We start from the raw sequence: 27,762 nt of genomic DNA, 5'->3' as shown, positions 1-27,762 counted from the left end.
TCTAAATGTACTAGTGATCAATGTCCACAGCGTACTAGGTATTTAAGTCACCTGAGGGAGTGGGAAGTGTCTGTGTGCCATCCCCAATGGGTATCATCTAATTTAGAGAAACCAAGAGTGTGATTTGAAGTGTACTTGTTACATATATTGCTCCCTTCTGAAGGCGGCTTTACAACTGACTGAAATAAATTAATAATCTTTTTACCAACAAACCTTGAGTGCAAGCGTTTATTTGAATAACTGCTACTGTGAAACTGTCACAACATTACTGCTCACATTGTCCCCTCTTGAGATAAGCCTGGCTGCTCGACCACACTACCAACCTGTGTAGTTCAGAATTACACCAAAGGTTGGGTCCCTATTGCCAGGAGGTCAAGGTTATTGTAGTGCACCCAAAGGGTACTGCATACAATCTTGCCTAACACATGAGGTTGCATGAAGTGTAGCGCGAGTACAGGTGTGAAAGCAGAAACAGTGATAACCCAGAAAACATCTATGCGCCTTCTACTCCAGTAGGGGAGGAAGGGTGGACGCATGTGAATCTAAGCAGATACAAGCACAATAAACTATTACCTTGAGTAATGTATCCCTTCTGGAGCTTTTGGATCTGCTTAGATCACATGTTCTGCATAGATAAGCGAACAGTATCTGGAGAAGGAGGTGGGACGTTAGACGGTACAGCGGCAAGGTTGTTTTAGGACTGCTTGTGCCACCTGTGAATCTGCTTAAGAGTGTGTGTCAATGCAGTAATGCTTTGTGAATGTATGGATGGAATTCCGTGTAGCAGCCTTGCAGAGGACGTCTAGAGGGACATTTGCAATTAAAGCTAAGGTAGCTCCTGTACCACTGGTAGAGTGTGCCCTAGGGGTGAAAGGTAAGACTTTCTTGGATAGGGAATAGCAGAGCTGTATGCACTTGACTATCCATCTGGAGATGGCATTCTTTATTATGTGAACGGCCTCACTACCAGGTACTATGGAAACACAGTTGGTCTGTTTTCCTTAGAGGTTTCGTATTGTTCACATAGTACAAGACCGCCCTCCGTATATCAAGTGTATGGAGGCTTCTTACTGCTGAGTTTGATGGATTTTGAAAGAAGGTAGGAAGTTCTATGGATTGGTTTACATGGAACATTGAAATGAACTTCGGTGAAAACCTAGGATGTGTTCAGAGGACAATCTTGTGCTGGTGTATAATGAAAAAAGGGTCTTGTACGGACAAAGACTGTAGCTAACTACTCGTCTTATCGAGGTGATAGATACTAGGAATACAGTCTTCCTTGTAAGATGTTTTAGGCTGGCCTTGTGCATAGGCTCAGAAGGGTGGACCCATGAGTTTGGATCACAACATTGAGATCCCAACACAGAGGAGGGTTGGCAATTGGGGGCGGGGTATAGCCTCTTTACCCCTTCCATGAATGCCTTAATGACAAGGACTTTCCACCAGGACACTTTATTCTGTGAGATGGTGTAAGCTGACAGGGCCGCCAGATGCACCTTTATGTAATTAAATTCTAGGCCGGAGTCTAGTAGGTAAAGCATGTAGTGTAGAATGCTAGCTGGAGAACATTCTATTGGGTTGAATGATTGCGATGTGCGCCATAGCACAAATCTCTTCCACTTATTAAAATGGCAGGGCCTGGTGTTGGGTTTTCGTGCCTCTTCAAGGATATCCATACACCTTTGGGGAAGATTTAAGTGGCCAAACTATGACTTCAGGAGCCACGCTGCCAAGTTCATTGATTGTGGGTCGAGGGATGCCCCTTTGTGTTGTGTCAACATGTTGTATGGGCACAGGAGCTTGATTGGGTCGCACATCGCCAGCTTGAGCAGATGTGGAAACCAAGGCAGTCTCGCTCACATAGGAGCAACCAGGATCAGAATTACTGGTTCCTGGTGCATCTAGTGCACTATCTTGTTTGGGAGTGGTGGCGGGGGAAATGTATAAGCAAATATCCCTGATCAGTTCATCCACCGGATGTTCCCCTTGGACCCTGGTTGGGGAAACCTGGACGTGAAGTATGGGCATTGTGAGTTTAGGTTTGTGGTGAACAAGTCTACTGGGGGTGACCCTATAGTGAGAATATTCTGTCTTTGATATCTGTCGAGTTGCCCCTCGTGTTCTTCTGGTAGAGGGTGTCTGCTTAGAGTGTCTGCGAGAGAATCGAGTCCCCCTAGAACATGTTGAGATGTTACGAACATGTTCCGCTCGAGTGCCCACTCCATATTTTTGGGGATAGCTTTGACAGACTGAGAATGTGTGCCTCCTTGCTTGTTCAGATAGAACATGACCGTGGTGCTGTCTGTGTGGGCCTGCACTGTTTGACCCTTGACATGTCGCTGAAAGGCCTGAAGAGCCTTGAGGACTGCCAAGAGTTCTAGGAAGTTGATGCGTCTTAGGGCCGCAGCCAGCGCGCGTCCACTGGCCATGGGCTGTGTGGTGGAGGAAGTGGGCACCCATCCGGCGAGTGAGGCATCTGTAGTTAGGATCGTTTGTGCTGGTGGAGCGCGAAAAGATTTTCCTTTTAACAGGTTGTACTTGGACCATCAGCGAAGAACTTGAACTAGGGTTAGCAAAAAAACACTAGATCGCCCCAATGTCCAATTGCCTGGGATCACTGTTTCGCTAACCATTCCTGCATTGGACGCAGGCACAGGTTTGAAACCAAGTGAATGCATGAAGCCATCATCCCGAGCAAGCACATTGCTTTGCTTACAGTTATCTGGCGACCAACCTTGTAGTGAGGTACATGCAACAGCATGTTCTGTACACTCTCGTTTGAGGGGAAAGCCAGCTCCTCTATTGTGTTTAGGATAGCCCGTAGAAATTGTTTTATTTGGCTGGGGACTAGACTTGATTTTTTGTCGTTTATGGAGAACCGCAAATTGAAGAGAAGGTTTGTCTTTTTTGTATTCAATTTGCTAATTTGAGGAGTTTCCCCTGTGATTAGCCAGTCCAGATGAGGGTATACTGGGTTGGACTTTGTGCGCAGTTGTGCTGCCACTGCTGCAAGCACCTTTGTGAATACTCCTGGTGCTGAGGCGATGCCGAATGGGAGTACTTTGAACTGGTAGTGTATGCCGCCATCCTGAAACGCAGGCATTTTCTGTGCGCAGGCTGCATATGCAGCTTTCATGTCCAACGTTGCCATGTAGTCTCCCCGTTTTAGGAGTGGAATCACCTCGTGTAGTGTGGTCATGCAAAACCTTTGGGGTTTGACATATTTGTTTAGAGGGCGCAGAACACGGGGCGCATGGTAAGGTCTTTCTTTGGCACAAGGAAGTAGGTTGAATAAATACCCTTGTTTACCTCGTTTGCCGGGACGATCTCTATGGCCTCCTTCGAGCAGCACCTTTATTTCCTCCAGCAATATGCTTTGTTCTTCTGCTGTCATTTTCTTCTGTCTCAGCGGGCGGTAGGTTGGTTTTTATAGCAACTCTATACAATACCTGCCTGCCATGGTGGACAACACCCACTTGTCCGACGCTATCACCTCCCATGCGTGGGTGAAGTGAGAACTTCAGCCTCCTACTGGAGTGATAAGGGAGGGCACCAGAAACGCTGTGTCATTGTTTGGGACGGGTTGAGCCTCTTCCAGGTGAGGTGCTGCCCCTTTAATTTCCCCTTTGAAAATCGGACAAGGAACCTTGGCATTGTGACTGCCCCAAGACGAGGACCGTCTGCCTTGAGAGTAGCCTGAGGAATGTTGCGCACCCTGGCCCAGAGTTTGGGGACCCCCGCTGGGAATAGGGTTGATTTGTCAACTGTCGAAGGGATTTAAGAGTGTCATACTCCCCCTTGGCACTCTTGAGGGCGTCTTTTACGGCCTTCCTGACTAACACAATTGGCTCCACTGGTATGTTTAAGAGGGTCGATTGAGTCTCTAGCTTGAACCCTGACTGTCTAAGCCAAGCATGGCGCTTGATGTGCGTTCGTCCGCTATGATGCATACTGCATTATCTGTTGCATCAAGGTTATTCTTTAGGGTGCAGTTTGAGATCTGCTTGCCTTCAGAGATAGTCTTCAGTAATTGAGCCTTTAGTGGTTCTGGGACAGCTTCTTTTTGGTGTTCCAGATCATCCCATTTGTGGCAGCCGTAACTAGCTAACATAGTGTTAGCGATTCTGGTCTGGTATGCTGCAGAAGAGGCGACATTTCTCCCCAAAGTATATATCTTTTTGCTCTCCTTGTTTGGCGGGGCTTCTGCTGACGCCAGGGTAGTGCACACGCTTTTCCTGGTGGTGATGACCACTAGGGAATCTGGCTTGAGCTGACCTCGGATATACAGGTGGTCTGTGGGCGCGTGCCTGAATAGCTTTCCTATTCTAGGGTTGACCGGCCTCATGAGACTAGGCGCCAGTAGGGATAGTTGGATAAGACTCTGGACAGACTGCAGGAGTGGTATAAACTGGGTGGCAGACCTTTTGTCCCCCAGAATACCTTCCACAACGTCCTTGTCGACCTGTGCCTCCTGAGTGTCGATAATAACATGCTGTGCCGCATTTAGTAGCAGTTCATTGTACTGTAATGGAGTTAATTGTCAATAGGCGAATCTGCTACCGGCTGGTCCTGGTGGTCTGGCAATTGAATAACGTAAATGGCGTGGTCATAAAACTGGTCTTGGCCATAGAGGTGCCCATGAGACCCTGGGTCTGCTTGGTCATCATAATACAAATGCTGAGAGGGGTCTTGGTATGTCTGAGAAGCGTCTTGGAACGTTGAGGCCGGAGTGCCTAGAGCAGAGGTGCTAGGCTGTGAGTAAGCAGATACAATCATCAGAAATGCTATTACGGTAAGTAATGCATGTCTTCTGATGCTTGTGAATCTGCTTAGAATCACATGCTGTGCACAGACTAGCGAGCAGTACCCAGAGTTGGAGGTGGGATGTGAGAAAGAACAATAGTGAAAAGATGTCTTAGTACTGCATGTCCCACCTCAGAATCAGACCTAGAGTGTGTGTCTAGGCAATAGTGTTTTGTAAAGGTGTGTACAGAACTCCAGGTTGCTGCTTTGCAAATGGACTCCAGCAGAACATTTGCAATGAACGCTATGGAAGCCCTGGTGCCTCGAGTAGAGTGTGCTCTAGGCTTGAAGGGCAGATCTCTCTTGGCAAGAGTGTAGCAGAGTGTGATGCAATTGACATTCCACCAAGAGATGGCTGATTTAGAGCCAGGATACCCCGCTCTACCAGCTGCCACAGAAACAAAAACATGATTCGTCTTCCTTAGTGTTTTAGTTCTTTCCAGTTAGTTTATGACTGCCCTGAACATCCAGTGTGTGTAGGCTTCTTTCCGTCACGTTAGTGGGGTTATGGAAGAATGTTGGTAGTTCTATTGACTGGTTCACATGGAACTTAGAACTAAATTTGGGCGCAACCAGAGGTGAGTGCGCAGAACCACCTTATTTCTGAATTGTGATAAAGGGGTCTAGAATTGAAAGGGCCTGAAGTTCACTGACTCTCCATATCGATGTGACTGCTACTAGGAAGGCGGTCTTGTAAGTAAGTGCTTTGAGACTTGCCTAATGCATAGTTTCAAAGGGAGATCCCATAAGTCTGGTTAATACCACATTTAGGTCCCACCCGGGAGCCGGGTTAGAAAGGGGGGTAGGAGGTGAAAAAATGAATTTTCTTAACCACTTCCATGAAAGCTTTTATAACTGGGATCTTACACCACAACACTTTATGTTGGGACGTGGTATAGGCTGAGAGTGCAGCTAAGTGAACCTTCAGGGAATTAAAAACCAGGCCCGGGTCTAGTGAGTCAGGTATAACACAATATGAGTAGGAGAGCAGTCAATGGGATTGATGCTCTTGGAATTGCACCAGATGACGAAGCGTTTCCATTTATTGGAGTAGCAATGTCTGGTGTTAGGCTTTCTTGCTTCTCTAAGTATATCCATGCATCTCTGTGGGAGTTGGAGATGGCCAAACACTATGATCACAGGAGCCAGGCCGCTAAGTTGAGAGTCTGCTGGCATGGATGAAGTGTTTCCCCCCTTGTCCTGAAATAGCATGGTGTATGGGCAATGTAGTTTCAGAGGAGAGCGAGACATACCTCTCCATCAGGGTTGGCGTGCCCACATCGGGGTCACCAATATCATGGAGACTGGTTACTGGTGCATCTTGTGCACACTCTTGTTACGTAGGGGACTCGGTGGCCGGGGGAGGGAGGGGGGGGGCAACAAACAAATTTCCCTGATCCAGAGACCATTCCGCTTGGATCGGTTCTGAGGGTACCTGGAGGCGTAATCTGGGCATTGCGAGTTGCCAACAAGACTATCTCTGGGAAACCCCATTCTGTGAAAACGTTGGAGACGATGGCTTTGTGTAGTCATCATTCGTACTCTAAGGGCAACGGGAACTCTCTGCTGAGCACATCTGCCAGAAGATTCTGCAAACATGTTGAGACAATAGAAACATCTTGTGTTTCAGAGCCCATTTCCAAATGTTCTGTGACAGTTTGGAAAGCCCTGGAGAGCGAGTCCCCCTTGCTTGCTCAGGTAGTACATGGCCACTGTGCTGTCCGTGAGGATCAATACTGCCTTTCCCTGCAACTATGGCTGAAAGGCCTTCAGTGCTTTGAATACCGCTAACAGCTCCAACAAGTTTATGTAGTTGGATGCTACTGCTGCGGACCAAATGCTATGCACCTCTGTTGAAGGAGGTGAGCCTCCCCCATCCCGTGAGAGATGAGTCCGTCGTGAGAGTGGCTTCTACTGCGGGGGTGGTGAAGGTCTTCCCCTTCAAGAGGTTTTCCCTCGACTACCATTGCAGAGAGAACGAGGGCTGCCGAGACAATCACTAGATCGTCCCATTGTCCGCTGGCCTGATACCACTGGCTCTTGAGCCACTCTTGCATGCAGCGCATGCACAAACGTGCATGAGGAACCAAGTAAATGCAGGATGCCATCATTCCCAACAGTCGCATGGATTTGCGTACAGTCACCTCTCAACTGGCTACAAACTGAGGGATCTGAAACAGCATGTTTTGGACCCTCTCGGAAGGGAAGACGAGGCCATCTTCTGTCCGAAACTGCTCGACTTGGCTGGGGTCTAGGCTGGATTTCTTCTTGTTTATGAAGTATCCCAAACTGAATAAGAGGTCTAACGTCATGTGAGTGTTCGACAGGCATGTTCTGTAGGAGTACCCTGTTATGAGCCAGTTTGTCGAGGTAACGAACTGGGAGGATTGCCTGCGCAGGTGTGCTGCTGCAGCAACCAGTACCTTTGTAAATACCCTTGTAGCTGAGGCAATGCCGAAGAGAAGGTCCTTGAACCAATAGTGTTTGTCCTCCATCATGAACCTTATGTATTTCCTGTGTGCCGGCAACATTGAAATATGAAAGTAGGCATCTTTCATGTCCAATGTTGCCATGTAATCACCCTGCGTCAGTAGAGGAATTACCTCTTGCAGCGTTACCATACGAAACGTTAGGGATTTGTTTGCTCGCTGGGCACAAGTCTAGCACAGGGCGCATGGTGAGATCCTTTTTGGGTACAAGGAAGTACACTGAATAAATACCCTTGTTTACCTGTAGAAGTGGGACGGCTTAGATAGCGCCCTTTTCCTTCAGGATCTCGACCTCTTGCAGCATGATCTTCAGGTGTTCTGGTGTTAGACATATGGACCTTGGAGGTCTGAATCGAGGTGGTCGGCTGAACTCGATGCAATAACCGTGGGTGACAGTCTTGAACACCCACTGGTCTGTGGTAATCCCCTCCCATGAATGCAGCAATGATGTTATATGTCCCCCGACCGGGGAGGCATAGGAGGAGACCCGGACCTGAGAGTCATTTCTGACTGGAGGCCAGGGAGCATCGGTGGCATTTCGACCCCTTCCTTTCCCACAGAGTTGTCCTCTGGGTGGATACGAAGTAGAGGCGGCAGATCCCTGTCCTGAGGGCCAATTGTTACCGGAGCCATATTGGTTATGAGGGGAACGAGAATAGGACTGGCCACGAAAGGAGCAGCGAGAACTTCCCCCCTCTCTGTTGAAAGGGTCTTTGAGTGATTTGATTCAAAGTTGTCAAAGTCTCGTGTTTCTTCTTGGCCGTTTCCAGCGCCTCATTAACAGCCTTGGCAAACAGGTTAGTCTTCCACCAGTTTGTTGATTAGGGACACTTGTGTCTCCGGTTTGAACCCTGAGTTCTTTAACCAGGCTTGAGGCTTCAAAAGGGTTCCCTGGGCTAGCGTCCTTCCTGCTGTCACAGCAGCATCTAAAGTATTTGAGGATGTTATGGTTTACCTGCTTACCCTCTGATAAAATTGTAAGCAGGCGAGAACGCACTGGTTCGGGGACCTCCTGTAGGCCCTCCTGCAGCAGGTTCCATTGAACATCAGAATAGCTGGCCAACATCGTGGTGGTGTTGCCTATCAGGGTGGAATATGCTGCTGCAATAGTGATTCACTTCCAAGGAACTTATCATTTTTTACATTCTTTGTCTGGCGGTGCCTCGCCTGTGGCCAAGGGGAGCACTGCCCTTTTCCTCGTCATCATGACCACAAGAGAATCCAGGGTGTGATATATGTTATGTTATTTATAACGCACTTAATACCCAGGGGTTTCCAAGCACGGACCCGGGGATTGAACCTGTGGTGCTCTGCGTCGTTTTGCTTCCAAGGTGAGCACGTTGCCCCCGAGCTATCCTCCCGAGAATAATCCCGAGGGGTGGAATGACCCATAATAGAGGGCGTCGGAAGGGGAGGGGCGAAAAAAATTCCCCACCCGTGGGTTTACAGCCCTGGTTTGTGAAGGTGTTAATAAGGAAGGGGTGATGCAACTTTTGATAAAGTAAAAGGGATAGCCTGGCTGGCAGGAGGCTTCTCCTTTAAAATGTCCTCCACAAAATCTGAATCAACTGGGAGGGCGGAAAGTGAGGAAAGGGGTCAGCCAATCAGTTCCCGGTCGGTGATGCCGAGGTTATCACAGCCTGGTTACGAGGATAGAATGATTGACCGTGTCAAAGGCAGATAAGAGATTGAGGAGAATGAGAACAGCAGGAGAGTTGGAGTCAAGATTTGCGAGCATGTTTTCACGGTTGTTCCGGAGAGCAGTTTCCATGCCTCTGGATGCCCGTAATCCAGATTAATGGTCATTGAGGAAACCATCGAGTTCAGTATGTAGGATCAGTTGGGGAGGACCAACTTCTTCAGGAGTTTACCCAGGAAGGGGGTGCTGTAGATAGGGCGATAGTTGGCAGGGCAGGAAGGGTCAGCAGATGGCTTTTTTAGGAGAGGGTGCACAAGGGTGTGCTTGAGGGATAGTGGGAAAGAGCCTGTGGCAAAGGAGTGGTTATAGAAATCGCCAAGAGCCGAGGTGCAAGAGGAGCTATTGTCCTTAATGGTTCTGGAAGAGAAGGGGAGCGCCTGTTTAGATGAGACCTTCATTGAGCAGACAACTTTAGAGAGCTTATCAAGTGCTAAGGGCACGAGGGAAGAGTGCAGCGGTGGAGGGAGGGGAGCCAAGGGAGGCAGGAAGGCATGAAGATGGGCAGGTGGAGGAGAGCGTGGACAGGATGTCCTCAGTTTTAGATGAGAAATGGGAGGGCCTGGGAAGGAAGGAGAGATCTAGAGACTGCAGTTGGATTGGCGAGTTCCTTGCAGATTTTGATAAGTTGAGCAGTGTAAGTGCTCCAGAGATGCATGCTTGGATGTGGGCCCTCTTCTTGGAGCTGATAGAAAACAATATTGCCCTTGGAGCAGGCGGCAGGCCAGTTTGTCTGAGGAGGAACCCCGAGGTCTGCCACTTCCGTTCAGCAACTCTGCACTTCTGTTTCAGAGATGCTAGATCAGAGTCATACCAGCCGTTGCACTGTGGGAAGGTTTCAGGCGGATCCTTTTGACAGGAGCAAGGATTTTGAGGGTGTTAGAGATGGAGCGATGCAGGTTAGTGAGAAAAGAGTCACAGGGAGAATCAGAAGCCGGGGAGGGAGTATGGGTAAGTAAAATAACTTCACGCCTGGCCAAAGAGCTGACCTTCATTGCGCCATAGGCAAGCCTAACAGCAAAGGAGGAGGAAAGTCCTTTGTTCTCCAAGAAACAGCCTGCTGATCCTATTGTGGTTCACACAGACTGCTCCCCAGATGTTGCATCTGCTGAGTTTTATTATCGCCATGAGTTGCTGAACAGACCTTGTCCTTTGTTGAGAGTCCGGTGGTCCTGGAGTGTCTGCTCCAAAACTGAGCTTGCAAGCAAAGACCGGAACAGATATGTGACAGACTAAACTCCAATCCAAAAATCTCCCACAGCACACACTACCTCTTGGCCTTTTTCACAGCTTACATTGGTGCAAATAGTTTCCCTCTCGATCCACTCGATCTTCCTCTGGTGGGCTTCTGGGGATCATCTGCAATGTTTCGTCATAGGGCTCAAGTCCCTTCCACACAGCCATTCCAACTCTTGCTTTTCTGGGATGGGCTTGGGAACCCTCTGTTGAGTTCTCCAGAATCACCAGCTGTGTGTCTATGCTAAGGACACTATTGCCCGATTCAGATAACTGCTTTTGTCCTTTTTATTCCTATGGGAAGAAGTCTTCACACTCTAAAATCCTTAAAGTAACTCCTCACCTAGTACTTCTATTCAACCCTTGCATCCAACCTCTGTGTATGATTATGTATTGGCAAGTGATGCATTGTTACAAGTTTTAAAACTCTAGGACACCATTTTTTGCGTTTTGTATCTAAATGTTCACTTAACTCTAATAAGAATACATTGCATGATATTGTTAACTACAGCTAATATTTTCAGTACTAACCTGTGTGCACACTTATTGGTATTCTTGGGGTGTTATGAGGGAAGATAAGTTGCTCAGTCACATTTACCAGCCAAAGGTTGGCCTAACTTAAGAGAACGCCCTGCAGACTACCAACAGCTGGTCTTCTTAACCACACACTAGTTGTATTCAGAAAAACCTTAGCAGCAACTGGGTGAAAACAGGTTACCTTTCTGGGTGACAATCAAATCCAGCGAGGAAATAAGGAATAGATCCATCTTGAAAAGTGGTATTTTGAGAGAGAGTGAGGTAACAGTGTAAACCTGAATGGAAATAGTACGCCCCCTGCAAGGTGAAATGTAACAGATTTATGAACAATAAACTAATACAAGAAAAGTTGACAAGAAAGACTGCTCCAATCTTGAAGAACCCGTTAATAGATTTGGTGTACCAGAAGTTTCTCGTAAATTTGTTCAAACTACCAAGGTACCAAAAAACAAATAATTTAATGAGAGTTTGGACATTTTTAGACCTGCAGGCAAAATGGAAGTTGGTTTACCGTGAAAGTTTAGAGGATGCTTGCTGTCTTTACCTGCTTTTTGGCTGCAACAAACTTTGCAGGTACATGAAGCTCACCAGTAGTCGTTTTATGTCCTTGCAGCTGTAGCAGAAAAGAAAGTTATAGCTATTTAGGTCCCTCATAGAATAGAACTAAACCATGCACACATCTGAATGGAGGGACTAACTAGAAAGCATACTCTACTAAGACTAAAATACATAAGGTAAATTATAAAAAGTTATATTTCCTAAAAAATGTTTCTACCCAAGTCAGCCAATTTTGCAAAATAATTCAACATTAAACTACTTGAGCAATGTGAGGCGGGGTTGTAAGGGAGCACAGCGTTAAGCCGGCAAGGGGCAGGCTAAGGAGGAGGTGTGGCCCGGCAGCAATCGAGTGGATAAATGGAAACAGGTGGGAAGCAAGGGGAGAGAGGCCGGGACTAATGCAGCTGTGTTTCTTTCTCTCTAGTCGGATCACAGGAGAACGTGGTGTGTGCGGGACGAGAAAAGCTGGAGAAAGGACGTGAGCTGGGAGAAGAGGAGCCGAACGCTACAGGAGAGGCGTACCTTTTGGCATATTAGGAACAGCAGTTATGGGGCAGGGGCACCAGGCTGCGAAGTAGAGAACCAGTGCTGCAGTCACCTGGAAAGTGAAGGGGCCACCGGGGTACGGAGAACCAGCCTGCCAACAGGTATACAGAGTTCAGCAACCGAAAGCTGGAGAGCATTACCCTTATTCATGCTGAACGCTGCCAACAAGGAATTATCTTACTTCCTACGGAGCGCGCCCACAAGGGAGCACCTGCAGGACTTGCTTGTTCTTTTGGGATTGAGAAAGAAGCAGAACGCCAGAGGCAACGCTACCAGGTTTGGAGCACGGCCCTGCACAGGGAAAAGGGAAGGGGAGAGCAGCTAGAAAGGGTGGGCACGGTGAAGTAACCTCCACCCCTCAAAAGTTGTTCGATATGAATTTTCAGTTTACCTCGACAGTGTGCTAAAAGTGCAATAAACAACCTTTAACCATATTACAGCCCAAGTGTCCTTTTTTCCAATGCCCTGACCAGGTGACAAGTGCCGATTTCAATAGATTTCTTGCAACCTAAACAGATGTCAAGTATACCCACTCAGACAAAGAAAAATACTAGATATGTGAAACACCATCGCTCAATGTCACTAAATGCAGCATTCAGAAGCAAAGCACCTAATTTCTGTTGCTTTTCAGCAGGCTTGTGTGTGAGACACAGATGTCTTATTGAAAAGAGTTCAACTGAAGGGCCTTCATGTCGATGTTTATATGTTATTAAATATTAGTTAAAAAGTTTTGTTATCCTTTAACTAAATCAGTAAAACCTCATTCCAATCAAGGAAAGCAACATATGAAAAACATGAAAGGGATAACCAACTTCAAAGCCTTAACCTTAAACTCCAATTTAGACAAATTGAAAAAGAAGCAGGCCACATGTTTGTTCTTACCGCTTCTTGCTTGGGGACAGCTTTCTAGTTTCGCATTTTTTGAGCTGGTGATACATTTTTGCAGCTTTGTCATACAACCGCTTCAGGTTCCCGCAAGCACCATCAAAAGACACTTCAGACTGGATACTGTGAAAATAAATTTAAATGTAACAATTAAACTACCAAAATGAACAGGAAATGGTTTAATTCATCACAAATTAAATTCAAAATGACTAAACCAAATAGTGTTCAGCTGTAAAGTTGCAGAGTAAACGCATGTCAAGCCTTTGCTTTCATGACAATTTACAGGGGAGGAAAATGGTGAAATCGAGGTGAAGGTGGAAGTTAAGAGTGAAAACCACTAACATTTGGCTTCATAGACAGGGTTACCATTGGGGGAGCATATTTCATGTTAAATTTCCCTTTCGTCATTCCTTCATGTTATGTTTCTTTTATTCTTTTCATTCCCATAATCTTTTAGGCTATAATTATATTAATTGAGCATTATGCAGCCATATCTTATTACATGAGTTCAGTTTTGGGGCCCATGGTACAGTAAATATGCCAGTGGAGAATTAAATCGGCTGGCACTACATTCTGAGACATGGGAGTTTCCCGGCGTCATGTTGTCTGGACACTTGGACAATAAGGAATTACAGATTTGTGCTCCTACATGCAAAATTACTGGCATGTGAGAAAGGACCCGAAGAAACCCAGGTTACTGCCATGGACTGGATTCTTCTTGAAGGTTCTGGGTCGGGTTCATCTGGGTCGATAGACTCCTATAAAGATGGAGAAAGGACTTAACAAAATTGTGCCGTAAATCAAGAGTGCGGCTTAGTCCCAGGCCCTGCCACGGCCATCTTTTTAACTTTTTAGATTTCCTTTTCATCATTGCATCGAAATCTACACAAATCGCCGTCTTGGGCGGTGGGTACAGGTTGCTCCTAGAAAGGGGTCGGCCCACTTGTTTTTCAATGCAATAAACCATCCTTTACTACTATGCAAAATATATTGTAGAAGACTCGCTTCTTAGCCATCAAATATACATTTGAATTGTCAAGATGGATTTCTAGAATCTGTCCTTATGGACAGATTTTAGGAGGCCACCATAGTTATGAACAGGAAGCTCTGAGAGGTTAACCCAATGAAGGTAGGTGGATGAGCAGTCAAGGCTTAGTCCCAGGCGTGTGAGTTTGGTCCCTCAATGAATCCACACAGAATAATAGAACACAATAATTACATTTAAACAGGCAGTTATAAAAACACACTGAAAAATAAAACTGGCAGGTAGTTTCACACAACACTCTGTTTATTATTTGTAATGCGCGAACATACCCTAAGATAACAGGGTGCAGCCTTTATATGGATATGCGAAGCTTGCTTACAGCAATCAAAGATATACATAAACACAATGAAATTAAAAACACAGGGTAATGTACATATATACAAGTAAGCACAGTTGGTTTCAGAGTGTGCAGCAGGTATGGATAGTGGGGCAGGTTAAGCACCAGTGTGAGTTTGAGGCTTACTTTTCAACCATGAAACTACCTTTGATCGGAAGCTTTGATAAGGCAGGTCCCTTCTGAGAGTAGGCGGTAGTGAGTTCCACAACTTAGCTTCTTGCACTGGAAAACGTTTAAAGTAAGGGATGGAGAGGCGGTCCTTGTAAACTGTTCTTGTCGGTCTTTCAGAGGACTGTCTATGGAATCTGTCAGATAAATAGGTAGGGGCGGCGTTGTTAAGGGATTTATGAGTGAGGGACGCCATTTTTAGGGTGATTTTATCTTTGATAGAGAGCCAGTTGTTCCGTTGGTTGTGTTCAGTGATGTCCTCTCTCCTAGAGATGCCCAGGGCCGCTCTAAGAGCATTATTCTGAAGAGTTTGTAATTTGCTAGTGGTGGCTTTAGAGGATCCCAGATAGAGGGCATTACAGTAGTCCAGGCGGGACAGAATGAGGGCTCTGGCGATGGTGAGGCAACTAACGTCTGACAGGAAGGGTTTGGCAGTGCGGATCAATTTGCACGTGTACGCCGTGGAGGAGGCCAAGGAGTTTACCTCTCTTTTGAGAGTGAAGTTAGAGTCCAGGTAAAAGCCCAGTGTTTTAACTTCTTGTCCCACTTTGATGCTGTTCCATCGATCAGGAAGGAGCTATACGCAGGGCTTAGTTTCTTTAGAGTAGTGGTGGTGCATAGGATGAGTTCAGTTTCATCATCATTCAGGCATAGCCCGTGTATGGCCATCCATGCCTGGATGATGATGTATACTCGATTAAATAAGGCCAAATCCTTTTCACAATCTCCAGAAAGCTGAAGGAGGATCTGAGTATCATCTGCGTAGTTGGTGTAGGTGATACCGAGATGATCCAAATCATCAAAAAGGGGCTTAGTAAAAATATTGAATGTGGGGGAGACACAGGAGCTCTGTGGCACACCACACGTAATGGGTATAGGGTCTATAATACAAATATATACAATCACCAGTAGGTTTATTCAATCGCAATCAAATAATGTAATCAAGCAACGCAGGTCAGTAATGTAGATGCATGGAAAGGATGGGAACCAACCACAAGTGCAGCATCCTAACTTTAGAAATCCAAACCCCAAGATGAATGAGGCCTTGTGCCCAAAAGTCACAGGTAGGAGTTCTCCTTGTAAAAAGCATGCAATAGGCCTGCAGTTGTGATTAGTTTCAAACTATTTAGAAAGTGCTACAACAAATTACCAGAAGACAGGCATGTTTTTGCCTTTCTTCCAGACCCAAGGCTAATCCAAGGGCCAGACACCAGAACAAGGTGAAATTACCAAAAAGGGAGTGGAATCGACGTAGGAGAGAAAGGGACTTGTTCACAATGTTACCCAATGGGAGACAGGCAGACGGATGCTTAGTTACCCTCCTGATAGATTTTCTCAGATGTCTGAGATCGTCTGGGGGTAGCTGGGGGCGCGATCTTCTGCCCTTTGTTCCAGCGAGGTGTCCAATAGTTGCAGGTTTGAGGACTATTCCAGTCAGGTGCAACTGTAAGATGCAATCACTGTCGGCAAGGAAATGCAGAATCAAACAATTCAGGTATCCTTAAAACATTACAGGATGGAGAATTCCAGTGATGATCGCTGTTTGCAGGCAATGACGGAGTCCTTCCAGTCGCGGTCAAAGCAGTTCCCTTGAAGATAGGAAGCAGGAATTCAGTGAAGGTGTGAGTTGTGGCATAGGTTGGCGACCACCGCCGAATGGCAAAGCTTCTGGCGAGGTAGCCCATTAGACAGCTGGTCAGTACACCAAGCAGCCCAGCAACATTTCTGAAGGCTCTCTAGGGCTGGATCCTCGAGAAGTTGTCGAGACTAGTTGGTCCCACTAGTTTAAGGGCTGAAGCACTGCTCAGGTTCTTTGGATATCAGGGAGACAAGCAGGTCTTCACCAGCCAGGCACTGGAACGGATGCTGGGCCACTTCAGGATTCATCTCAACTGTCTGCTCTTCTTCGAGGGATTCTTGGCTCAGACGTAGCTCTATAAAATAGCTGCAGAAGTCATTACGACATTACCACTCTTGCCCTAGACCTACTTGCCATCACAGAAGCTTGGCTCCACGAGGCATCCGGCCCAGCTATCTCTCTCGCTTTCCCACAGGGTTACTCCATCCTCCGACAGGACAGACAGGTCCTTAAAGGTGGAGTGGTAGCTCTCATATCCAGGGATGAACTCCCCATCAGGATTTGCAATCACACTTGGAAAGGTAACGCTGACTTCCTCTCAGCTAAACTGTCCAGGTACTCTAACTGCACTATAAACATACACATCATATTATAGGCCTCCTGGCACAGCCCCGACTTCCAATGGGCACCTCCTCCATGTTCTAGGTAATAACTTCAAAAGCTCCACAAAAACCATCTTACTCAGTGACCTCAATCTAGGTCTCACTGACCACAAGGACAAAGCAGCCTCAGCCCTAGCCAAGGAACTCTGAGTAACGTTTTGTGTGACCCAAGGTCTCACTCACCTCGCTGCAAAGGCTGCACCCTCGATTGGGTGGCAGACCTTCAACTGCTCATCCACCATAATCTCCAACTTGCCTTACCCATGGACGGACCATAAATGCATCCAATTTTCCGTCCCCACTGAGCCTACCGCTAAAGTACGCTCTTATGCTTCTCCATCTTTGGTTAGACGCTCCAATTTTTTTTTTTATAAAAGACAACCTTCTTCCCTTCCTGGATGTCCAGGAACTCAAACCCCAATTCACCAGTGACTCCAGTGCACTCACTGATATCTACTCTCACACCCTCACCAAAGCCATTGACAACATAGCACAGAAAAAAGAGAAAAACCACCATGCATACCAACTCCTGGTTCATGGATGGTTTACTAGCCCTTCGCACCAGCAAACTCCTTGCTCCAGCCAACTGGCAGACCAATCCCAGTGATTCCACTAAGGAAGAATTCATAAGGCTATTTACGCTATATAAAAATTCTATATTCAATGCCAAGTTTAACGCATTCAACCTAAGGATCTCAAACACTAACTAAATCGAAGGACATTTTCTCAGTTTTTAAAGATCTCACCACCCCACCCACCAGCCCAGATGAGATCATAAAAGATGAAGCCTGGTGCTCCAGCATACAGGCAGACCTGCTTAACAAAATTACTTTTACCCAAGATAAAATACAAACAATGCAAAGGTCTACCAAAGTCTGACGGACTTGCCATGCCTAGCTCTCTTACTACCCCCCCTTAAGCCCCAAATGCCTCTCTTCTCCTTCAGAGACGTTTCAGAATCAGAAGTCATAGATCTCTTCCAACATCTCATACCCTCCATGTGCAAAGGAGATGTCTGTCCACCTAACAAAGACTGTGCAGATTCCCTGGCTCCTCTCATCAAAGCATTCATTAATGCCTCATTTACCACATGTACTGTACTGTCCTGTCCAGCCTAAAAGCAGCATGGGTCCAGCCCCTTCTCAAAAAACCCTCCCTAGACCCATCATCCCTCAATAACTACTGCCCTATCACCACCGTCCCATTCCTCCTTAAAAGCCTAGAAAAGGCAGCCCACAACCAGATCCAACATTACATAGAGTCCAACAACATTCTAGGGAAAAGGCAATCAAGATTCCGTAAAGGTCATGGCACCGAAACCACCCTCCTGGACCTTAAAAACCAGATAACCAAGATAATGTGCAAAGGCAAACCAGCCCTCTGATTGCTTCTGGACCCGTCAGCCGCATTTGATCACGATCACAAAATCCTTACCACCCATCTCACCAACAAAGCCTACTTCTCCTAACAGGCCTCCTCATGGATAACCTTAGAAGGTAGAGCCATGAAGGTCTTCTCCGACCAGGCAAACGCAGCTCCAGCCACCATCAATTGCAGAGTTCCCCAGGGCGCTTGCACAGCACCTACCCTGTAAAACCGGTTTACTAAGCCCTTCTTCGACAAACTGGACTCCCCCGGCATAGCTTACACCAACTATGCCGATGATACGCAAGTACTCCTCCCTCTCACTGGCTCATATGACCTAGACTCTGCAGCCCTTCTCCAAATATACGCAACCATCCAAACTTGGATGGCAGACAACGGACTATGCTTCAATGGAGACAAAACAGAGAACATCCTCATAGGTCCCAAAGAAATACTGTCCCGACAATCATACAGCAACTTCACCATTGACAATACCATCATCCCAGTCTCCTCCTCAGTGAAGACCTTTGGGGTTTACCTAGACTCCACCCTGTCTATGACCCGAAAGGTCAGTGCCATTACTTCCGCCTCTGCCCACACCACCAATTTAATAAATACTATAAAACCATTCCTTTCCAACCAAAACTGCTTCTCCATCGCTCGAGACACCATTGGAGCCAAACTAGACTATTTCAATGCTCTTCTTGCAGGCACCTCAGGTAAAAACCTAAATCGGCTCTGAATAGTCAAGAATAACGTGCTTCGAGCAGCACTCAATATCCCCAAAAGAGACCATATCTCACACATGCTAGACTGGCTGCCCACTGGCTACAGGTAAAGGAGAGAATCACATTTAAGACACTCACATTAACACACAAATGCTTAAGCCTTTCGGCCCCTCACTACCTAGCTGAAACCATCATCAGAGATACCTCTTCGTGTCCCAAGAGAACTCACTACGCCAACCAATTGTGCATCCCACCCATCAACCGAGCCAAAGCAGTAGGTGCAGGGTGGGGGGGGTCGGCTTTCCTCACTTAGCACCCAAACTTTGGAACGCCCTGCCCAACGCACTCCAAGCTGAGACATTCCTTGCAGCTTTCCGCAAAGGCCTCAAAACTGCACTATTCAACTAAAACACTCCACCTCTCGCCTGTTGGAACTCTGCATGTCCTATGTTATGCCTGTAACAAAGTATTCCAAACACACTGTCATGTAACTAAGTATGCCTTCTTCTGTAACCAGTTATGATTATATGTAACAGTGCCACGATGCCTCAGGGCTGCTGTGCGCTATATAAATGTTCATAAATAAGTCCATCTCTTATCCAAAATCCAAGCTTGAAGCAAGTCCAAGCTCCAATGTTAAGGATCTGCACCAAACAGGCAGTAGTTGCCCAATCAAGGACAACTACTGGTTTCACATCCGCCCCAGAAGACGACTTTCTAGCACCAAGGATGTGGACTGGAACTAGACAGTCCCAGGCCCCTTCCGGGGTCACACACAAAGGCCCACTAACCCAACAAAGTAGCAGCTTAGGTGAATGACCTGGGAAGGCAGGAAGAAGGCAGGAAGAAGGCCAAACTATGGGCGGAACGTTGCAAAAAGAAAATATTTTCTAACAGTAAGCACACTGGTCTACATGAATTTAATTTTTGTGGCTTGAACTGTCTTTCATTTCATTTTTGCAAACGAGTCAGACACACTGAAAAAAATTAAAGTGACTCTAACACTGCTCTTATCCACACATGAAAATGATATGCTCTGGGAAAACTATTAAAACCGATCAGATATTCTAGACCGAGTGGGGACAAATTCATGAATTCTGCAAAGTTAACTATAATAATTGTTCATTTATAAAGTGCTTCGATCCAAAGCACTTTTCAAAGAACATTTTAGATTCAATTATTACCCAATCGAAAGCGGTACTCATTTTATCAACCTCAGAAGAATTAAAGGCTGAGTCGACCTTACAGGGATTTCAACCTCCAACCCGCAGATCACATACAGATCACAGAAGCAAGCACTAAACTCTCTGACCTATCTAACTGGCTAATAAAGAAAACAATTCTATTCACTGTGGACTTCAGCCTGATTTTTGAACCAACAGATTAGGTTTGGTTAGATAATCTGAGAGCCTACTAGTTGGAGACTTTCTATTTAAATATGTTCCAGAACCATGGAAAGAAGAAACCCAAATCAGGAGACAAACCGCTTACTAAATGGTTCTACACAAGTAAGCAGACACAAACTATCATTTTGAAGTGCGTATTTAGAACCATTTTTTAAAACTGACACTACAATGATTTGTAGGTATTTTAAAAAGTAAAATAATCCCCATTCCCAAAGGGTATTTTTTAGGTGCCTAAAACGGTACCGTACATCACTGGCCACACAAACCGCTATTTTGCAATCCATACTTATTTGCACCTAGTAATTCATACACATTATGATATTACAGTTCGATTTCAGATCTAGTTGTAATATTAGAGTTCCCTTTTCTGGTACTTAATGCTCTGCTGGTACCATTAACACCAATATACCCATGAAGCTAAGTGGGTGTAGTAGGTGTCCACTATTGCCCATTTATTGTTGGGAGTATTTACAAGTTTAGGAAGTAAAAGTGGCTTGTACACCACTCATCGGTAGGGCTGCAAGTAAGTGAGCATTCAGTGACTGATGCCAACCATAGAGCAGTGCTGACAACCCAATGCATAAGTAATGCAGTAAGACTAAGGTTTCTCATTCAAAGCCATACAACAAAGAAAATACAAAAACCGATTCAAAACCACAGCAGCCACAACAGAAACTAGCAAGACAAAAACTTGACTAGTTCTGCACCTGAAACATGCCAAAACGAAGAAAGCTCATACAAAAATACATCAATTACAAGCACACACGTTTAAACATTTGGCACTGCCCGGATCCATGCCAGTGAAATAACCTTAAAATGCTTCAAATAAAGCTACCAAGAATTATGAAGATTCAGGGAAGTGTGCCTTGTAAGAGGTGCTCAACCGAAAATTGTAGGCAAGATCAATGGACTTACGTAGTGTCAAATGTGCTAAAGAGAAATTCCATGCATACTTTACAATGGGGCAAAGCCCCAAAGTGAAAGTTGCAGCAATGCTAAGAGTAGACTCATCGCATGGCACCGGAAAGGCTCTAAAACCTGGAAACAAATTAAATCAGGTCCATTTACCTTTGAGCATTGTATTTTGAAAGAAAAGCAGACGGGCATAACAGTACAGAAACACACCAAGATGTCCACCCACAAGCATGCCAAAGGCAGAAAGGGAGCTATTCAACCTTACCCTCGGGATCTGACAGTCATCCCAAGAGGGCAACAATTTTATCTGTGAAAAAGAGGACACTGTCCGCAGGACACAAAAGCCTACCACCAAAAAGAAAGCATGGCCAGCATGCTAAACCATACAAATCCCAAACTAAACCCCCCACAAACCTCAGCAGAAGCGGAGGTATAATGTTAAAGTTTTATCATACCACTGTTTTGAAAAGGAAAGTGGGTATGACGATTACACCTAATGGATATTTTCAATACAATCACAAGCTAGATTTAGCAAAAATGAAATACTTACATTAGTGAACGAAGTACAGATCAATGAGGCATATGTGCCTTTTCATTTAATCCTACTTCATATAGGTATCAGTATCCATAGTCAATGCAATGTGCAGACTGAATGATACATTAAATGATTTTGTATAGATAGTAAAATGTATTCCTGACTAAAAACGCTGCAGCCAGCATTGAGACTAGAACAGTACTCTGAAATATACACTCATGTAAACGTTTCAGGCATACCTTTGAGTGACATGAGCAAAGGTACACAAAGCTTTTCATGCAACTTCAATTCTCTGATCAAACATCAATTGATTGTTTCTATAGTTATCCCTTTGTTTTAATCATTTCTCCCGCTGTTTTCTTTCATTGATCACCTCAATAGGTTGTTTACGTAGTATACTCGTTTCATTTTCTGGAACCATTATTAATAAATCAAAAACGTTAATCTTTAGAATGAAAAAAGTACACACAGATTACTTGTAACTCACGTGCAGCATGTGTATTGTAATGTGGAAATATAATATTTGAATTTTTATGTTTAAATTCAAGGATGTGTGTGACATACTGATTTCACATCGCCAGTTCTACAATCTGCAATGAATCTAATGGAGCCATGACCGATTCCCCGGCGGTGAATTCCACCCATGTAGCAAGGGAAAGGCTACCGCTACCAGTTATTGACCTAGAGGGAGGCTATATGAGGGAGCGTCACATGGGAGATAGCATGGTTCCATTGGATGAGGCGTGGTATCCACCGTTTACCCATAAGGAAACCCCCTTATGCCCAAAACCCTGATGGCCCGTTATGTCTCGATTTCCCGCCCCCTCACCACTCCTTCAGGTAAGCTGGAGAAACCCTTTTCCAACACAGTCCTTTTGCCAAGCTCCCATCCATGACCCAAGGGATAAAAGGGCCAAGAGAAACAATTTTTTCTAATTTCCCTTCAAGAAGAACTGATTTGTCATGTGAAATCATTGAAAGAAACTTCCCAAATATCTTGCATCAAACATCTATGGACTTCGAATCCCATAACCACCTAAATACTGGGACGAGGAGGATGAAAAAAATCAATGCTAAACAGAGAGCCTCAAGCTGGAGCTCTGGCTGGCCTACGTTACATAATTTCCCTTCTGAGACCCTGCTGGGGCTCTCTGTTACACCCGTTGGGCGTGGGGACGGTCAACCCATATGGGAGACAGCCTCCCAAGGCCAGGGACATCACCCCAGATCATCCTGGAGCTCTGGCTGACTTGTGTTTCAGCTTTTCCCCAGCAGGGAGCCCTGGCAGTGTGCCAATACCTTCCCAGAGGGAAAGGCTGTAATGCAACCCAGCCAGACCTCCAGGAAGGTTGGAGGCGAGGTCCGCGGCTTGGGCATCAGTCTTCCATGTGGGTCTATCGTCTTCAAGCACAGCAGCAGCCCCAGCAGGGTCCCCATCCTTTCCCGGAGGGAAGATCTGTAATGCAGCCCAGCCAGAGCACCAGGAAGGTCGGGGGTAGGGGGGGATGTGATGTCCACTGCCTTGGGCGGCTGTCTCCCATGTGGGTCGACCATCCCCCAAACACAGTGGCAGGCTTAGGTAGTCCGGGCCGGGTAGTTCCTGTTCTTTCCCAGAGTGAGAAGCTGTAAAGTAGACAAGCCAGAGCTCCAGGATATTGGAGGGTGATGTCCTTGGCCTTGGGCACCCATTTCCCATGTGGGTTGGCCATCCCCAAGTGCAGCAGCAGTCCTAGGGAACTCTGGCAGGGTCCCCTTCCAGCCCTGCAGGGAAATTCTGTAACGCAGCCCAGCCAGAGCTCCAGGATGGTCGGGAGAGTGCTGTCCCTGGCCTTGGTCACCCGACTCCCATGTGGGTGAACCGTCCAATTCCAGCGGTGGTCCCGGGGAGCCCTGGCAGCAGCCCTGTCCCAGGCCTGTTACAGCTTTTCAACCCTGCCGGGGCTCCAAAGGACAGCCGTTAAGTTTGGGTGCTGTCCACTAAAATGGGAGACAGCCGCCCAAGGCCAGGGACATCACCCCCCCGGCCCTCCTGGAGCTCTGGCTGGGCTGCATTTGAGCTTGCTCCTCCGGGTAGGAATGGGGACACTGCTGGGGCTCTCTGGGACCAGCACTGAACTTGGGGACAATCAATCCACATCGGAGAACGGTGTCCATGGCCGGGACATCACCCCCGTCCGTCCTGGAGTTCTGTTCGGCTGCATTGGAGCTTTCTCCTCCGGGTAGGAATGGGGACCCTGCCGGGGCTCGCTGGGACTGCTGCTGGACTTGTGGACGGTCTGTTTCTTTATTTATAAAGCACGCCCGACCCAGGGGTATCTGGGCACTTAAAAGTACAGTTACATGAATAAAGCAAACAGTTTGGCATAGGTTAGTGTACAAACGTTCAGATTTGTAGACAGTTACACAGTTACATGATTAGGTAACAGTTTGGCATAGGATAGTGTATAAACATTCACATTCGTAAGCAGTTAGTCAAAGGACAGTAAATGTACATTAGGAGGTAAGAATAGTTAGATGCAGATAGGTCGACACTTTCTTTTCCGCCCATGTAAGTGCACCCACATATGTGAGGTACCATTTTCGTCGGGACGTCTGTGGGAATGTGGGAACGTAGGACATGTGTTACCAGCATGTTTCTGTGGTTTCCTGGTGGCAAATTTCTGAAAATTGTGGTTTTCTCCCCTACATTTTAGGACTTTGCCAGGCATTTGGGGTAATAAGTTCTAGGAAAATTCGCGCAAGTCAGACCTCTGGATTCCCACGAGTGTCTTCATGCATGGGGTTCCCCGTTTTCTTTGGTGGCTGTGACGCCCCAGACCCAAATCTGTAGATTGTTCACAAGACCAAAATCCAATAAATTCTCTTCGCAAAACCTTTGGGATTTAGCCTTTTCTTTTGGCTACTAGGTAGGTGCATCCACACATGAGGTACCGTTTGTCGGGACACCTGTGGTAATGTAGGAAATTTGTTTTCTCTTGGCTTTGATAACGTTTTCATACATTTGTTACTGCACTTTGTTACACAATCCTTTAATTTCCCAAATGTAACCTACATTTAGTTGCTGCTTTAGGCACTGTACACTTTTGTAACTTGCACAAGTCACCTATGCATCAAAAGGTCTGCCTGTGCGCTTTCAAAAAATGTCTGCTTGCCAGTCCTCACCACATTGGTTTTCCTTATTTTCAAATGCTAAGTATGTCTGTTTAGGCCATCAGCATAAAAATCCTGTGTGCCATGGCTCAGTTTTTGGCTTGTGGTATTGCTTTTTTTTTTTTAAAAACATTACGAAAAATGTGTGATTTCCTAACTAGAAGCGGGGGGGGGGGGGATTTAGCGGTGCATTGCTTTTCTCAATATTCACAGAAGCCATTAGCCAACAGGTCCAAACATGTCAGGCACATACCTTTTTTTCCTATCATTTTTCCAATTTATTCGCAAACTATGTGAATTTTACACATAGTTGTTGCCTGACCTGCACAAATGGGAAATAGTCTCCCTCTCACAAAACCAATGGTAATCTTATAAAACAAATGTTTCCACTCAACCTGTTCCTGAAAGCTTGGGAAATGGCGAATTCAGGAGCAGCAAACCATTTGTTCCAAGCTCTTACAAGGAAGAAACCACAGGCTTCTTTGTAAATCATTTTATTGTAAGTTTCTTAAACACAAAATGTGCTCCCTTTTTGGTTATTTTCTGTCACTCCCATACAGCAAACTAGGATTCCTTGGTGGCGTTATTGCCACCTACATGTGGGAAGAAAAGGAGCCAAATTTGGCAGAGATCTCATGTAACAAAAAAGTTACAAGGGATCGAATGGCGACATACCGAAATCTCCAGAAAAGGGGTCAGCACTGGGAGGGGAAAACCCTCAGCAGTTAAGGGTTTCAATATGGCAAACAAATGGTGAACAGCAGCACGTGGGAAGGCATTGGATCTCCCAGAGAGGCAAGCAGACGCAGGATACATGAACCGGTGTGGCGAGGAAAAGAAGCTCGATCATAGAGAAGAGAAGCAACGTTGGGTGAGCGGGAAGTGTCGGGGAAGACACCAAGGATCGGGATAGAATTCCCAGGAGCTCACGGAGTCAGCATTGTCCCCATCGGAAGCGGACCAGAAGCAGGCATGTAGAAGCGAAGCAACACCGAAAGTCGGAGAGACATCAGAGTAAACCGGAGTGTGAGGCAAGAGTTAAGGAGATCAGTTGTATGCTTAATCCCCTCTCTTATTGAGACCCCCAGCACTTTTTGCTAGACTTCTGGACCTTTTTATTTCTATCCTGAATGAGAGGAGCCTTTTTCCCGCCTCATTAATTTTTATTTGCTCAGACTTTTTGGTAACTGTTCTTTTTGTATTACCTTATCGTATGGAGTCTGCTTTCCTCCATATCTCAAGGAATCTGTGTTAAACTTTAGCATCAAACAGCTCCCTAAGTGCATTGTTGCTGGGAACCCTTTGGGTTCTCCTTTTGATATTCTTTGACTATCCTTAAGAACTACTGTTCTTAAGGATAGAGGGATACTTTGTATCCTTCATTAAACGTTAACCCTATAGTCATGGCTGATGGTAGTGGACGTGTTTTACCAACCTTTGTCCTATTTTCTACCGCAGACTGAATTCCCAGCCCTGGTTATGCACAAAAGGGTCACCTATGTTCCAACATGGCGGCTCCTTCCTCTTTTCATTATTTCTTGTGTGGTTATCCTTTATTAGCACTTCTGCCATTCTGGGAGGGGGAGGTCTAAATGAGTTTTGCCTTTGGCTGGAACCCTTGGGTGTCCCCGCCCAGGCTCCAGTGTGTCTGTGAAGGCAGGAAGTAGGGGAGGTGTTTAACACTCCCCTGGTCCTTTGTCTGCCAGAGTGCCTAAATGGAACCAGTTCCCACTGGGGGGCTGGCTGTCCTGATTGGACAGCCACCCGCCCGTTTCTGTGAACCGCTGAGAGAGTTTGCAGAGCATTGAAGGGGAAATCCGAATAAAAGGTGAGGTTCCTGAGGCAGAAGGCAAGTCCACTACTGGAACAGAAGATCCAAAGCTGAAGACGACCAGAGACGCCAGCAGACCCTTCCATTAACTGAAATGACCACTGCTGTACTGAACCCGTTTTCTTATCGACATGGGCTCCACAGAAGATGACTCTTTGGCTGGTGGGACCAACCAGCCCCAAGACAAACTGCAGATCACGTCATCCCCGTAGGTGCTGTGACCTTCCAGGACTGCATACCATGAATACCATTGGACCCCTTGACCCATTTGCAGAGAAACGTCTTTGCATGGACGAATCCGCCCAAAATTCTGACAAGCTCCAGTTGAACTGCCAAATTCACTATCCCACCAGCTAAGTCCCCTCACCAGAGGGGAGGTCTGCAGAATCAAGGAAGATCGACCGGCCAACAAATGTCCTTTGTTGGAGCCGATAAAAAGGCGACAAAACCACAGATTGACGTGGGAGACCAAAGAAATCCTTGCTGAGGGTCCTTTCTTGCAACTGCTGCTGTGACATCCCATTCATAGTCCTTCCTTTCGTCACCAGACCAAGGAATCGGGACACCGGGTTCGTCACTGATGTACAGGGAAGAATCCAGCTGCATTTGCTTCACTTAACCTAAGGTACTGTGGGGCTAAAGTTAGAACTTCCCTTAAGCTGAAGTGTCGCTCCAGCGTGACCGGAGAGCGTTACAAGGTGTTTGGGTGTCAACCCACACCTCGGCCGAGCCTTAACAGTTCGTGGACTTTTAGGGTGTCCTTTGCAGGGTCGCTAGAACTTGTGTTATCTACTAAAGCATTCATATTTAAGTGACTAAAGTAGGAACTTTGCCTTTTCTGCTGCATAATACTTTTGCTACACTGACTTGGACACACTCTCGTATAGTTAGGGATTGGACTGCCAAAGCATTAGAAGCCTTGAAAAGTGTTACTAAGAAGTCATTCCTGCTAAAGTATTTCATAACCATCCTTTTCCTTCCTACAGACTGTCTGCTGTGTCTTTACTAAATGAATGAACCTATCATTTCTCTGTAACAAATGTGAGTGCGCAGCACTACAAGTAATACGGTAGAACTGTCATTCGTGACATTTTCTCTAACAAACGCAAGCAACTACCATTGAAGCGGTCATCCATGAAAAGTATTCTGAATAAGTCCTGTGTGTGTTGGTTAATCTAAATGAGTATTTACCTACCTTGCCTTGTGTATTTAAGAATACATGTATATTTTAATATAATTTTCAGTATGGAAGAGTTTCTTTGGACTACTGTATTGACTGGGTTAAGTGTAA

General features: G+C 46.1%; 1 protein-coding gene across 1 annotated transcript in view; it reads right to left on the bottom strand.

Annotated features, from left to right (window-relative positions):
* The window catches only part of SMG5 (SMG5 nonsense mediated mRNA decay factor), a 1,109,458-nt gene that overhangs the window by 614,000 nt on the left and 467,696 nt on the right, over positions 1-27,762 (bottom strand). Inside the window, exons 8-9 of the mRNA XM_069607113.1 lie at positions 12,748-12,873; positions 11,306-11,374 (exon numbers count right to left, since the gene is read on the bottom strand). Of these exons, the coding sequence (XP_069463214.1) occupies positions 11,306-11,374; positions 12,748-12,873 (195 nt within the window). The remainder of the gene's footprint in view (positions 1-11,305; positions 11,375-12,747; positions 12,874-27,762) is intronic.

This window comes from Ambystoma mexicanum, chromosome 1p, assembly GCF_040938575.1.
Source record: "Ambystoma mexicanum isolate Mex_15411 chromosome 1p, UKY_AmexF1_1, whole genome shotgun sequence".
Classification (NCBI taxonomy): Eukaryota; Metazoa; Chordata; class Amphibia; order Caudata; family Ambystomatidae; genus Ambystoma; species Ambystoma mexicanum.
This window is presented reverse-complemented; position numbering and strand designations above follow the sequence as displayed.